We start from the raw sequence: 14,815 nt of genomic DNA, 5'->3' as shown, positions 1-14,815 counted from the left end.
GTCTCCTTCAACTTCCTTCAGTTTCTCACCCTCCCTTATAAGGTATTTTCACAGCTGATAAAACCTCATTCTTTTTTTTTTTTTTTTAAGATTTTATTTATTTGACAGACAGAGATCACAGGTAGGCAGAGAGAGAGAGAAGGGGAAGCAGGCTTCCTACGGAGCAGAGAGCCCAACGCGGGGCTGGATCCCAGGATCCTGGGATCATGACCGGAGCTGAAGGCAGAGGCTTTAATCCACTGAGCCACCCAGGCACCCCAAAACCTCATTCTTTTTTTTTTTAATTTTTTATAAACATATATTTTTATCCCCAGGGGTACAGGTCTGTGAATCGCCAGGCCAAAACCTCATTCTTTAGCCATACTTTTTAATTCATAAGAGATACTGTTCTACTTTTTAATAATTTTTATAAATAGATTTTATAAAATGAAATATTAAAACAAGGATTCATTTGATGGAAAACAATGGTCGGTTTACCATAGGATGCATGACTCAAATGCATCACCATAAAAATGATGTTCTGGGGCTTCTGTGATTCACATATGAAATACATGTTAGGGAAAGGAAAGAACACAGCAGTGTGCAAATATGCAAGAATTAGAAATGCTGCTGCTTCAGCATAAACACCCAATAACCACAAACTCAGTAATGCTTGTTCAACCTCAAAGAAATTAATCACAGGCTAGGCCAGTGTAAAATGGACTATGGGAAATATCAAACATCACGGGATTTAATTTTAGTGACATTCATGCACCAGTTGAATAATTGTGGAGTAACACTTTCCTCTTTTGGACAGCCGTAGCGATTTATATGCTTACAGTAACTATCATGAAGATAAATTAAAAATAATTACTATATATAGAGAAGGATTTGGAGGTTATTTTTCTAGTATTTTTGTTCATTTCTTTCCTGAAAGGATGGGTGGTTATAAGGAACCCCAGCTAAAATTTTATTTTCCAGGGCTGTAGCAATTGGACTGTGACAATATCCTTGGAAACCAAGGGAGTGAATGGAAATTACAGCATGGTGCCCAGCCCCTGAGGTCCTTTAACTATTAAGAGGTCACACAGCCCCTGAGGGTTTACAAAGGACATTTATTTTTCTTCTTAATTTTATTTTCTTAAGCCCAAAGATCACGTCCTGGAAGCCTCCTGGGGGCTTCCAGAAGCAACGGGAGCTGAGGAGCAGCCCAGGGATAAAGGCAGGAGGCTGCAGGCTTGGTGGCTGGCAGCAACAACTGTCAATGTTATGTTGCTGTTTATCCTGAATGTTTGATAAACACAATATGTCTTATATTGGATTTCTGAGAAACAGAAATGTTAATGAAGCTCCCATAAAACCACCGAACAGGAAACCGGTGGAGCCCAACAGTGATCTCATTTATATGTTTGAAGGTCAGCAGTGCGATGACCTTCAAGTCCTTACAGGGCACCTCCTTAGGAAAGAAGACAAACACAGACAACACAGGTCCTGGGTGTTCTTAGGGGAAAGATTCCGAGGAAGGGATCGGTGACGCTCCGCCCACAGGACCCGGCAAGACTCCGCACCAATCAGAAGGCTATAGGGGAGAATGACTGTGGAGGAGGGTCTGTGGGGCTCCAGGCACCGCAGCAGGAGCTGGGACGTGATGATCAGAAAAGCAAAAAAACGGTCCTGGCTCTGCCCTCCAGGAGGAACTTCAAGTGCTCACGGGTACACGGCTTCCTTCAAAATGCCTTGGGCTGCTCTTTTCCCAACACCCTCCATGCCTCGGGGCTGTGGCGGTTGTGGGCCCCTTGCTCCCGCGCAGAGATCTCTGATCCTCCAGCCGGGGCATCCCTCCCTCCAGGAGCCTGCCTCGCTCCTGAGTTCCTAACTCTCCCTCACCCCCACCGCATCAGTCCGTGGATTCTGCCTCCTGCCACGCATCCCTCCTTAAATCCTGCAAACCACTCCTCACACAGAGATCTCCTCTCTCCCCTGTCTGCTCCTTCATCTCCTCGTGCCCTTGGCCGTCCATTATTTCAACTGAGCCTCCCTTTCTTTGTTTTTCAAATGGAGATGATAATGGTAACAAGACCCATCTTACAGGCTTCTTTAGAAGCTGAAGGGAGCGGGATACACAGAATAACTTCCTGTACCACAGTGAATACTGAAGTAGTATTAGTTATGATTATTATTCTCATCAACTGAGAATACCAGAGAGAGGAAAAGGGATAAAAACAAGGCTGAAGCCCCAAAACACCATCCCAAACCTCTAATACCAAGTACATACACTGTGGTTATTTGCTCATTTGTTTCTATCTCCTACCAGACAATGAATTCATTCTGTCTAGAAAACAGTAGGAAGGTAACAAATGCTTACTGAATTTCAAAAACATTTACATCTAACTACATATCATATACTCATTGAATAGCCTTCTATGCCATTTTAATCGAATAGGGACTGGAGAGTTTGATTATAAAAATACATGGAATACAGATTTTTTTTTTTTTTTTTAAACCATGGCTTTATCCTCTGGTCTCAAAACTAAAAAATTACATAGGCAGAGTGTGCTCAGGCTTTAATGGAAAATGATGTTCAAATATTTAACTTTCCAAAATGTCATATTTGAATCACTTTACCATCACATATGCGAAGCTATGTTAGACAGTCAAGACATCTGCTTCCTTGGCCAGAAAGTGTAGGCGTTCATGGAGCTTGAAGCTAGAGATAGCAAATGTTAGAACAACAGCCTCCAGAAGCGGCAGGGTGGCCCACAGCCCAGGGCTGCCCACACTGGGGCCCTACAACGTCTGCGTCCCCAGTCAGAAGGGCTGCCAGAGGTAGGAGAATAAGGGGCTGCCTCCCCCAACCTCTCACAGTCCAGATCACAAGGCCCTAAGTTCACCTTGGGCCTCATTCAACTTCATTCAATAACACTTTGGTGGACTTGACAAGTCTTCACCCAACCACAGGCCCTCTCCAAGAGGTTCTTAGTGAACCAACACATGACACATAATCTTAGCTCCTTTTAAAGGAATTTCCCAGCTTTGAGATCTAATCGACATCGATACTGTGTACATTTAAAGTAAACAATGTGATGATTTAGTATATACATATACTGCAAAATGATTACCACAGTTAGTTAACATATTCATCAGCTCACAATTCCCTTTTCCTGCATGTATATATGAGTGTGCGCGCACACACATGTGTGTGGTTAGCATATGAAAGATCTACTCTTTTAGCAACTTCCAAGTCCATGATACAATATTGTTAACTCTAGCCACCATGCTGTAACTAAGTCCCCAGAGCATACACATCTCATAACTGGAAGTGTACACCCTTTGCCAACGGATCCCCATTTCTCCCACTCCCTGCCCCTGGCAACTACCACTCTACCCTCTGTTTCTGTCAACTGAAGTCATACAATATTTGTCTTTCTCTCTCTTGTTTCACCTTGCATAATGCTAATGGTTCATCCATGTTTTTACAAATAACAGGATTTCCTTCCTCCTCATAGCTACACACACACACACACACACACACACACACACACTACATTTTCTTTATTCATCTGTGGACAGACGCTTATGCTGTTTCCATATCTTTCCTATTATGAATAATGCTGCAAAGAACATGAGATGTATCCCTTCAAGATCCTGATTTTATTTCCTTTCAATATATAATTAGATGTGGGGTCATTGGATCATATGGTAATTCTATTTTTTTAGTTTTTTGAGGAAGCTCCATATCGATTTCTATGGTAGCTGCACCAATTTACATTCCTGCCGGCAGTGTGGGAGGGTTCCCTTTTCTCCACATCTTCACCAACACCTGTTATTTCTTGTCTAGGTAACAGGCATCATAACAGGTATGAGGTGATATATCCTTGTGGTTTGACTTGCATTTCCCTGATGATTAGTGATGTTGAGCTTGTAGCTGTTCGTGCTCATGTACCTGTGGGCCATTTGCATATCTTCTTTGGAAAAATGTCTACTCAGATCCTTTGCCCACTTCTTCACAGTATTTATTTTGAGTTGGTTTGGTTGTTTTTTGTTTTTTTGTTTTGTTATTGAGTCACATGAGTTCCTTATATATTTCAGCTATTAATGCCTTAACAGATAGCTATGTAAATATTTACTCCTGTTCCATAGGCTGTCATTTCATTCTGTTGATCTTTAATTCCTTGAGAAAGACAAGCTACAGTTTTAAGGTTTCTGAAAAGGGGGGGCTCTGAATATGAGGGTGGGCAGGATAAGGCTGCAGGAAAAACTTCACACTGGCTAGTTTTGATAAACCTTGGAAGATGGACAGAGTAAACTAAGGTGAATAGGGGGGTATCATGGAAAGAATGGCTTTTAGCAAAGATGAGAAGTAGAAAGACCCTCAGGTACAATGAAGTATGTCTGGAGAACAGCATGGCTGCGACCTCAAATGAACAGATGGGGGAACAAAGATGAAGATGGATGATAAGGACGTAGCACGAAGGCACACCACGCCGGGAGTCTGCAAATGTGCAAGTGAGGAACTCTGGAAGATCTGAGCAGGGAAGTGAAAGCTAACCACACAGTCATTTGCACAGTGGTTTGCAAAGGAACAATGATAGAGGAGAAAAGTTAGATGGCCACTGGAAAGTTGTAAGTAAGAAGGAAGGAGGTGTCAGATTCAGAAAATGAAAAGATGGAAAAGGATAGGGCCAAAAAGTGATTCGGACCCATCAAAAGGTGAGCAAGTCTGCAACCAGGTGAACCCCAAAAGATAAACTGTTACCTCTTCCCCCAAGTAGCTAGGCAGAGCATGACCAGGACTCTCGGGTTAGTGCAAGGAGTGAGACAGCTATGTTCATTGAAAATCTACTGTGCGTCAGAGACAGTACTCAGTGCATTATGTACTTTATCTCATTTAAGTCTCTACATCCAGCCATTCTAAGAGTTGTGCTTTATGATCACCAACTGACAGTGAAAAAATACAGATTCACAGAAGGAAGATGACTCACCTAGGCTTAGAGAAGAGGGAGTAAAGAGGATTAATAACCAAGAGATACTAAGTAGAATAGGATCTATTAGCTGGACACTGGGCAACAATGGCCAACAGAGAGACTGTCCCTGCTGCTATATTCAAACACAGACCTGACTCAGAAGCTCTTCCCTTTCTTCCTTCTGCCCCGGCTTCCACTCACAAAGGAAGTCCCTGGTCTGAATTGGTTAATAGCATTTGACTATTGTCATGTTATGCCTACACTGAGGATACTAAGCCTAATTTTTATTTTTTAAAAATCATCATTACTTGGCTGAAAAGTGTTTTCACTTTTTCTTTTAAAAGTTTGATAATCACAGGAAACTACATTACTTTGTGCTCAATGGCTCATTATTTATATTTTAAGCAAGGAAGTCTGGCAATAACTCTCAGATTGATGTAAAGAAGCATTTACGTCAAAACTCGGGCTGTCTCACTCTTGAAGTACTTCCTTTCCTGAATCAAAGCAATTTTGATTCAGAATAATCCACCAGATGTCAAAGGACAAAGTACCAAAGTCTAATTTATAGGAAGGTACTTCATTAATTAGAACAGATTACACTAGAAAGAAAAATCCATCAATAATTTGCATATTTTTTTAATATCTGGGATATTAAGAATTGAAATAAACATGGAATTCTATGACAATTAGAAAACATTGCCTCATCCACTTAATAAATATTTATTAAGCACTAAGCCTGAAGCAACATTATAAGCACTGTGAGAGGTACAGAAATTACTAAAGCAGGATACTGTTTCCAGGTGTTTCAGTGTGGTAGAGCATAAGACACAAGGGAAACAAACATTAATTCTAGGTTAGGGCATGTGGTTATTGGAAGACAATTCTGCATAGGTCTCTTGTATTTTTGCACACATTGTGAGTGAGGCACTGACTGTCCTTTGTTCTAAACTCTCTTTTCAAGGATATTTCTATAACACACAGCTCTGGAACTCAGCATGGTGTTTCTTCTAGGTATAAAGGGCAGTTTTGCTCACAATCCTGGAAGATACGATGTCTCTTTACAGAGCAAAGGTAGGCATGCTCACAGTCTAGTATAATAATGTGTCCTTCCAGAACAACAACAACAACAACAAAAACAGACATGTTTCCCAAACATTATACAAGCTTTGGGTTTCTTGAACTCAGTGATGCTCTCTGGTAAGGCAGTCCATTTTGTGTGCAGTAATGGAAACGCCCTCTTCATGTCACCTGTGGGAACAGAGGCTCAGGGAATAGGTGCAAATAAGCTGAGAGTCATAGACTCCTGTTACTGTGAGTCATAACCTGTCCTCTGTCTCTGACTTTGGAGTCTCATGTCTTCTACCAGCATCTAAGAAACTGTGTTAGGCTAACTTGCTGGCTTGATTAAGCCAGTTAATCTCAGTCTTGACAGTCCTTGAAAGCAGGAGGCTGCAGAAATGGCAACAAATTCATTCCCTTTCTGCATCTCTGCCCTTTGGTATACCTCTTACACTGACTCTAGGCTCGGCCATGTAACTTCCTTGGCCAAAGGGACATCAGAAAACATGACACAAATAGAAGACAGAAAAGTACCTATACATTGAGGGATGCCTGGTTGGCTCAGTCGTTAAGCAGCTGCCTTCAGCTCAGGGCATGGTCCCAGGGTCCTGGGATCAAGACCTTCATCGCGCTCCCTGCTCAGCGGGAAGCCTGCTTCTCCCTCTCTCACTCCCTCTGTTTGTGTTCCCTCTCTTACTGGTCTCTCTCTGTCTAATAAATAAATAAAATCTTTTAAAAAAGAGAGAGAGAGAGAGAGAGAAAGAAAAGTACCTATACACTGAGGCTTACCCTCTTGCTGGCTGTTTTTAGAATTTAGTTGTCAAGTGAAAAAGCACAGCCTAGCCTATTTGTGAGAAATATGTGCCCAGTGTCCCCTACCACCTCAGCCAAGAGCCTCACAATCACCAGGCATGTGAACAAGGCCAATTCAGGTCATACAACCTCCAGCCAACAGTCCAGTTAACTGCTGATGTGAGAATGAATCCAGCATTGATCAGTAGAGCTGACTGACGGAGAAACTATTCAGCGCCTAGGTTTTGAAGTGGTTTGTTATGTGACAAAATTTAACAAACGGGGCAGAGGACAAGGCAAAAACTACTTCTGGTACAATATCTGTATCACAAATGCCACAGGGCTCGGCATACATCTGGTTAAATACGGTAACTCCAGCACTCAATACTGTGCCTCGAAAAGAGCTGGAGGTACCAACTGTTCCAGCTTTGTTTTGGTTTCTCCATCTGAACACTCACTATAAAAGCCACTTAATTTTCATCTCACAGGCAGACTATGAGCTTACAGGAACTGTGTGTGAACCTAGCAGGGCACATGGTGAAAGGGAAAAAGCATAATTCGGTGCTCCAGGAAACATGTTGTGCGATAAGCAATTCTTTCACCTAAGATCTGACAATCATTTCACCTAATGATCTTGGGTGGATCATTTAAACATATTGAACTTCAGGGGGTGTCTGGGTGGTTCAACTGTTTAAGCATCTGCCTTTCGCCGTCATGATCCCAGGTTCCTGGGATCGATCTCTGAGTCTGGGCCCCCTGCTCCATGGGGAGTCTGCTTCTCCCTCTCCCTCTGCCTGCAGCTCTCCTGGCTTGTGCACTCTCTCTCTCTCCCTTGGTCAAGTAAATGTATAAAATCTTTAAAAAAAAAAAAAAAAACAAACTGTACTTCAGTTTCCTTATCTGCATCATGGGAATAATAACGCTATCTTCAGGAGCTTTGTGCCACAGGTGTTATAAAGGAGGCACTCTCTCAGAGTATCGGGCATTGTGGTGGAAGAGACGAAAGCTGGGAGTAGCATCAAACACTGTTAAAGGCCAACAAGTGACGGGCTCTTACATGCTTTCTCTCTCACATACACACAGGCACAAAATCAAACCATTTCCCAAAGTTAAATTAAAAAGCTAACTGGCAGAGGCTAAGTAACAGCAGGACTACATTATAGTCTATAGGAAAAAAAACTTAGTATATTATATTATTATATAAAGTGCCTGTGTTATATAGAACACCACAGAGTACGTTGTTTGAAAGTCCCCTGAATTATATATAACCTTTCTGGAAGATGAATACCTGACAAAGTGTGAGTGTAGAAAATGAAACATTGTATCAACACACCTTAAAGGTCACTTTTCAGATATTCTGCTTCATTTCTGCAGTTGAAGATTAAATCCCTACTCTTTATTTATAGACATTTTAACTACTTCCCTCTTGATCCTCTACAGTATTAGGTTTCATCATATTTAAAACACTTTAAAAAAAGACTTTCTTTTATGATTTGGCATCTTTGAAAATTCTGTCTAACTGATGGTTGGCAACTGAGTGTAGCTGATAGTATCTCTTAGACATCAAAACCAAGATTTTTATTGGAATTATACAAATCAAACTTACAAATTACTCATGGGCCTAAGTTGGTTTTCTGGAGCATTTTAAGACCTTGGTAAGAGAAATTTTTTTAAAAATCACAATTAATTTTTATTCTCATTTATATGAGCTTTGTATAAAAAGTTCTTTTTCTACCACTTAAATCATAGTAAGTACTAAATAAATGACATTTAGCTAGCTATAAACATCCTGTCTATTTTAATCTCTGAAATAACCATAAACATGTAGAGACATGAATGGAGCTAAAGACTACAATGCTAAGTGAAATAAGTCAGTCGGAGAAAGACAAATACCATACGATTTCACTCAAATGTGGAACATAAGAAATAAGCAAATGATCAGGGGGAGGGGGAGAAAAAGAGACAAATCAAGAAACAAACCCTTAACTATTGAGAACAAACCTACTGGTCACCAGAGGGGAGGTGGGTGAGAGATGGGTGAAATGGGTGATGGGGATTAAGGAGGGCACCTGTGATGGGTACCAGGTGTTGTATGAAAATGATGAATTCCTAGACTGTATGCCTGAAAATAATATAACGCTGTATGCTAACTGTACTGGAATTAAAATGAAATAAAATAATATAAAGCAACAAACATATCACCATTATCTCATTAGCCACTGAAAATCAAGCTCTGAAGTTCTACTGAACAAGACCACATGCCTTCAGCAACACACTTATCAACCATAAAAGGCCATTAGGCCAATTGTATCTCTCTCTCTGGAGCAAATCGTTGGAAAGCACTAAGACAAGAACATGCGCAGAAAATAAAAAGTCAGAAACACCACATGTATTTATGGGCATTTTAAATTTTAACAAACTGTTTTACAGATGGTCCCTCTGGTCCTAAATCCAGAAACATGCCCTCCCCCAGTTCACACCCCCATCATGGGGCACTACTATGCCACACTGCTTTACTGTGGGATGGTATCCAACAGCCCTCGGCTCGGATGCGAAGTCTGCTCTCCACTAGAGGGGACATCCAGGGAGCCAGCCTCCAGGAGGATCGCACCAGAACCCCAATCTCGTTCTGCCCCAGAAGGGTCCCCAACATTCACAGGTGTGGGGACGGCTATCAAACTGACTGGTGGTTGCATGCCACTTCGGGAAACTTTGTCATCCTTCTTGTGTCGGCACCTTCACAGAAAAAAACAAACTACCCCAGCTTACCCGGAAATAGTCGCTGCATGCTGCTAGGACTGCCTTGTGAGCATGGAATTTCTGTTCCTCAGCAATGAGGGTGATGTCACAGAGGATGCCGTCACTTCTCTGCTGATTCAGCGCGGCCAGGACACTATCATTGTGAGATTCCGAGTGGCAGAGCCTCTGGCCCGTCAGCATTTCTTGAATACTAGGGAAGAGAGCAATCACATCAACACGCTTCCTCTCGCCAGCCCCTGCCGCCCCCCTGCGACCTCACACCTCCAGCACCAGTGTGGGGGGTGCAGATCCCAGCTCACCATAGGAAAGGGACCTTTTTGTCCCACTTCCTTCTCTCTACTCTTCTCTGGCCTTCCTTTTCTCTAATTCTCTCTTTTCCTCACCTCCTCAGGTGCCTTTCTCTTTCCTTCTAGTGCCTGTCTTTCTGAATCTATGTTTTGGTGTGTGTTCATCTCTGTCTGTGTATTGGACCGTGTCTGTGGGATTGTGCTTCTGGGCCTCTGTCCCCTCAAAACATATATGTCTCTGAGGGCAGGGCTTTCTCTGGATGTGTATCTGGATGTGCGTACCTATGTGACTCTTTCTTTTCTATGACTCCCCCCATCAACTCTCTTCCCTAGCTTTGTACCACGTGTGGGGTTCATGCAAGCTCAGAACATCATCACCACCATGCACTGATCTAGCACAGAATCCACATGACCTATGAGACTCACTAGACGTAAAGGAAGTTGTGTCCCCACAGAGGACAATACTACATTAGTATATAATGTAATAACATAAATACACAAAACAATACTGAGTAAATGTTGCTTATAAAAGAAAGGGCTGCCACTGACCATTCCGTGTAAAAGGCAATTATTTAAACCATGGCAGATGATTACTAAACTTGGGAAATTAGGTACCACAGGAGAACATCAAGAGAAATGTCACGGTAAAAGAAAAAAAAAATCTAAGGCTGAAAGTAAAATATACCTATATTATAGCCTTCAATCTCTGCATGTGGTCATTGTACTATATTTAGGGAAGACTATACAATTTTATTTTCTGTTCTATTTTTTGAAATTGCTAAATTTACTCATTGTGGAAATTTAGCCCTTCACTCCTTAGCCCATTTTAAAATAGTCATCCTGTGTCCTTTTAGAACTCCTAAGTGAAACTCCGGATCTTGCCAAAATAATGTGGAAGTGATGCCATAAACACATAACACACATAAATGTGTAGATAGCAATGAACAACTCCAGCCTAGATCTATGAATAGTCTCCATAGCACTCTAAAATCTCAGAACTAGCATCAGAAGGAAGGGTGAGCTGCACCGGTCACACGTTACTCACAGAATGAGAACAAGGGCCATCAAGCTCTGCTTCTGGCCTCTGGACTCTTCTCAGAGCTGAGGGAAGTACCACAGGGATGACTAAGCATCGTGTCTCCTATCCTGACAACTCCAGCACCCAGTTCTTCCCTCTCAGTGTGAAAGAGCTACTCACGGGAGCCAGGGAGTCCCCACTGGCCTAGTGTGCTTGGTTAGTTTATTGAACAAAGCTCTGCCCAGCCACTGGTGCCAGTTGGCTGGTGAACTACCCTTTAACCCAGACTACCACCTTCCGGTGAACAAAATGCTTCCCGTGAAACCCAGAGTACAGGCCCGTAAGCTTTACTGGACATCTCTGACTGGGAGCCTCAGAAATGTCAGAATTACTGAAGAAAGTAAAAAAGAAAAAAAAAAAAACTTGACAGGAGGTGATGATATAGGAAGTTCTCGTGGGAAGGTGGGAGGATTATTTTCAGTTGAAATGCAGCAGTGAGTTTTGAAATGGTTACTGTCATCGAATATTCATCTAGCGGCTCCAGCTATTGGCAGACATTTAAAATCAGGTAACTAAAAAGCACGTTCAGAAGCATAAGTAACTTTTTAATACAAATTTCTATGCAAAGCCTGGAATGCAGCTGAATTAGCCTCCCTCAATTAAAGAAATAAGGAAATAGAATAGTAACAGAAATATCATATCTAAAGGAAAAGGAAATCTCCTATCTAAAGCTAAAGGAAAGCTTTAGGATAGTTTTTTGAAAAATCTTTCTTAAAAGGATGACATTTTTATATATTTCACAAACAACTTCCCATGTTCCATGAAGTATTCTTAGTGATTTATAATTATTAATTCACTTAATCATCCTAACAACGCTGTGAGGCAGGCACTATTCTTATCTCTGTTCTACAGATAAGAAAACCAAAGGTCCAAGATCAGGCATTTTGAGAACCTGTCGCCAAGAACACAATAATGTAATTCCCCTTCCCGCTTTAAAAAAAAAAAAAAAGAAAGACAGAAAGAAAAAAAAAAGAAACAGTGATAAACTGTGAAGAAAATCTCAAAAATCTCTGACTGCCGGGGGTGGGGAGGAAATCACAAAGTCCATATTAACTTTATATTTATAGTATGCATAGTTATCCCAAAATCAAAGTTGCCTTTTAAAAAGAATATACATGTTATTATCTTTTTAAAGGATAATAACATGACATAGAGATAAGTAAGATCTGAAATGAGGCTTCAAAAATATGTATCTTTGCACTGGAACTAAGATAAGTTTGAATATAGACAACCAGATTCTAATTATTACTCATTTCTTTGAAATACTTATTGCAAATTTATTTGAAACACTTATTACTTTTCTCTCTTTTAATATCACCTTAAAAGTGAAATAAATGTATTTTAAAATTTCATTTTTAGTGGAACAATAGAATCTGTTAAAATAATTGCCTTAAATTGTTTCCTTACTCATTTTCCAAATATAGTGCCACAATTCGTGTCCTTATTATCAAGATTGAATCAGTATCTGCATTTCAGTTATCTATTGACAAGAAATAAATCTCACCAGGGAAAGAGCAGCTGTAAACTGAAATTTGGCAAGGAATAAAGGGCTCGGCTCTGAAACAATGGTGATGCCGCACAATTTCACAGGATCATTCTGCTGGGCTTGAAATAGTCAAGCTTCAAGAAAACAACATGCTAAATATTTAAGGCAACACTTGGCACAAGATCCCAAATATTTTGGAACCAATATGTTAGGAATCTTTAAAAGCAGAAACAAATACTCCAACATTTGGCAAGAAATAAAGGTCAATTAATCAACAAGTCTTTATTGTATTCTGGAAGTAACTTCCCACTCAACTCTCAGATATAAATCTGCAAAAGACTTCAACCCTCTAAATGTTAAAGCATGTGTGACCACGGCACACAGCTGGAAAGTGGCAGGCCCATCTCATGAGGGCAATGATTGTAAACGAGGGAGGAGGTGAATCAGAGACTATAAAGGACTGTGTCTAAATCAAGATTAGGGGCAGATACATGCTTGCAAATGGCCCTGTTGACATCTATAATTTATAACAAATCAGCACACTCAACTTTCCAACAATGTCCCTCCATTATTTGGAAAGCAATGAAGAAAAAAGGAAAAAGATATCCTTAAAACTTCCTGAGCTACTGAAAACAAAGCAAAACAAACAAAAAACATGAAACATGAAGCACATTACCCCAGGGTATACGGATTTGGATGTCGTCCTAAAATTGGGAAAGATCATCCTGGGAAACAATGTTGCCACCTTAAAACTCACCGGTAAGTGCAGAAGGTGACCTAGCTTCCCCAGGACAACCCCAATAGTCTTTCCTCTGAGGAATCCCCTAGAACTACACTGTGCAATACAATAGCCGCTAGTTACAGGGGGTTATTGGCCACTTGAAATGTGGGTAGTGCAAATTGAGATGTGTTGTAAGCATACAATGCATGCCCTCATGCACTCCATGTCAGCTGTAGTATGAAAAAAGAATGCACAATATATTGATTCCATGGTAATATAAAAATATTTGGGTATACTGAGTTAAATAAACTATATAGTGAAATTTATTTCACCTGTTTCCTTATACTGTTTTTAAATGTAATTACTTGAGAATTTTTCATTTTATAGATATATGGTTCACATTATGGTCATATCAGACAGTATACAAGTCCCTCATTCTTTTCTACCTGAACAATAATAAGGGCTTGGGGTATCCCATCTGGCTGCCGAGGAGCATGGCTGTTCCTGTGTCTCACAGGACACAGCCTTGGTGGGTACAACAGGGGAAGCCCCAGACTCTCTGAGCAGCAGATTTTCTTTTCCGCACGCCAGAGAGCATTTGATTGGCCATGTGTCAGCGTTCAGTAGCAGGAAGATAAATAAATGAGCTCTCAGGGAACAGGACTATTCATGACTTCAAGTCTTTAACTTTCATTCTGGAATTGATGGCAAAAACCGAGAAATCAAATGCAGAGCACAATGTTTATAACGTGGTACACCCAACTCTGAGGGAAGCTCTGCCAGAGTGCAAATCACTACTTCTAAGCTATAGAGTTAACGTTTTGATCACAGAAATATCACAGGGTCTCATTCACATAAAGTAAATTTTGACTGAATTTAGTCAGTTTTTAAGATGGAAATTCCAAAACAGCTATCTGGTTTTTAAACATCTGCATTTCAGATTTTAAATTTCAAGTCAGGGATACCTGGGTGGCTCAGTCATTAAGCGTCTGCCTTTGTCTCATGTCATAATCCCAGGGTTCTGGGATCCAGCCCCACATCCAGTTCCCTGCTCAATGGAAGCCTACCTCTCCCTCCCTACTCCCCCAGCTTGTGTTCTCCCTCTTGCTGTCTCTGTCAAGTAAATAAATAAAATCATTAAAAAGAGAGAAAGAGAGAACAAGAGAATAGTCGAGTTTCATTCATCTGTATATAACTGTTCAATTTTCCCAACACCATTTATTGAAGAGACTACCTTTTTTTCCATTGGACATTCTTTCCTGTTTTGTCAAAGATTAGTTGACCATAGAGTTGAGGGTCCATATCTGGGCTCTCTACTCTCTTCCACTGGTCTATGTGTCTGCTTTTATATCAGTACCATGCTGTCTTAGTGATCACAGCTTTATAATAGAGCTTGAAATCAGGCAACGTGAGGCCCCCAGCTTTGTTTTCCTTTTTCAACATTTCCATACAAATTTTAGGATTGTTTGTTTCAGCACTCTGAAAAATGTCATTGGTATTTTGATCAGGATGGCACTGAAAGTATAGATTGCTCTGGGCAGTGCAGAAATTTTGACAATGTTTATTCTTCCAATCCATGAGCATGGAATGTTTTTCCATCTTTAAGTTGATCGTTCTCTTAGACCATAAAAAAGATAAAATCTAAATGGACGAAAGACCTTAATGTGAGACAGGAATCCATCAAAATTC

The 14,815-nt window shown here is 40.8% G+C and overlaps 1 protein-coding gene across 5 annotated transcripts in view; it reads right to left on the bottom strand.

The window, feature by feature from the left end:
- KLHL32 (kelch like family member 32) overlaps window positions 1-14,815 on the bottom strand; it is a 240,785-nt gene that overhangs the window by 175,274 nt on the left and 50,696 nt on the right. For 4 of the 5 annotated variants that reach the window (XM_045084237.1, XM_045084238.1, XM_045084242.1 and 1 more), the window contains exon 3: window positions 9,564-9,744. In XM_045084237.1, coding sequence (XP_044940172.1) covers window positions 9,564-9,744 — 181 coding nt within the window. Of the gene's footprint in view, window positions 1-9,563; window positions 9,745-14,815 lie in introns of those variants that run through there. The other variant, XM_045084241.1, reaches the window with a different exon arrangement.

The sequence above is a fragment of the Mustela putorius genome, unplaced genomic scaffold, assembly GCF_011764305.1.
Source record: "Mustela putorius furo isolate JIRA1106 unplaced genomic scaffold, ASM1176430v1.1 tig00000759_pilon_pilon_pilon, whole genome shotgun sequence".
Classification (NCBI taxonomy): Eukaryota; Metazoa; Chordata; class Mammalia; order Carnivora; family Mustelidae; genus Mustela; species Mustela putorius.
This window is presented reverse-complemented; position numbering and strand designations above follow the sequence as displayed.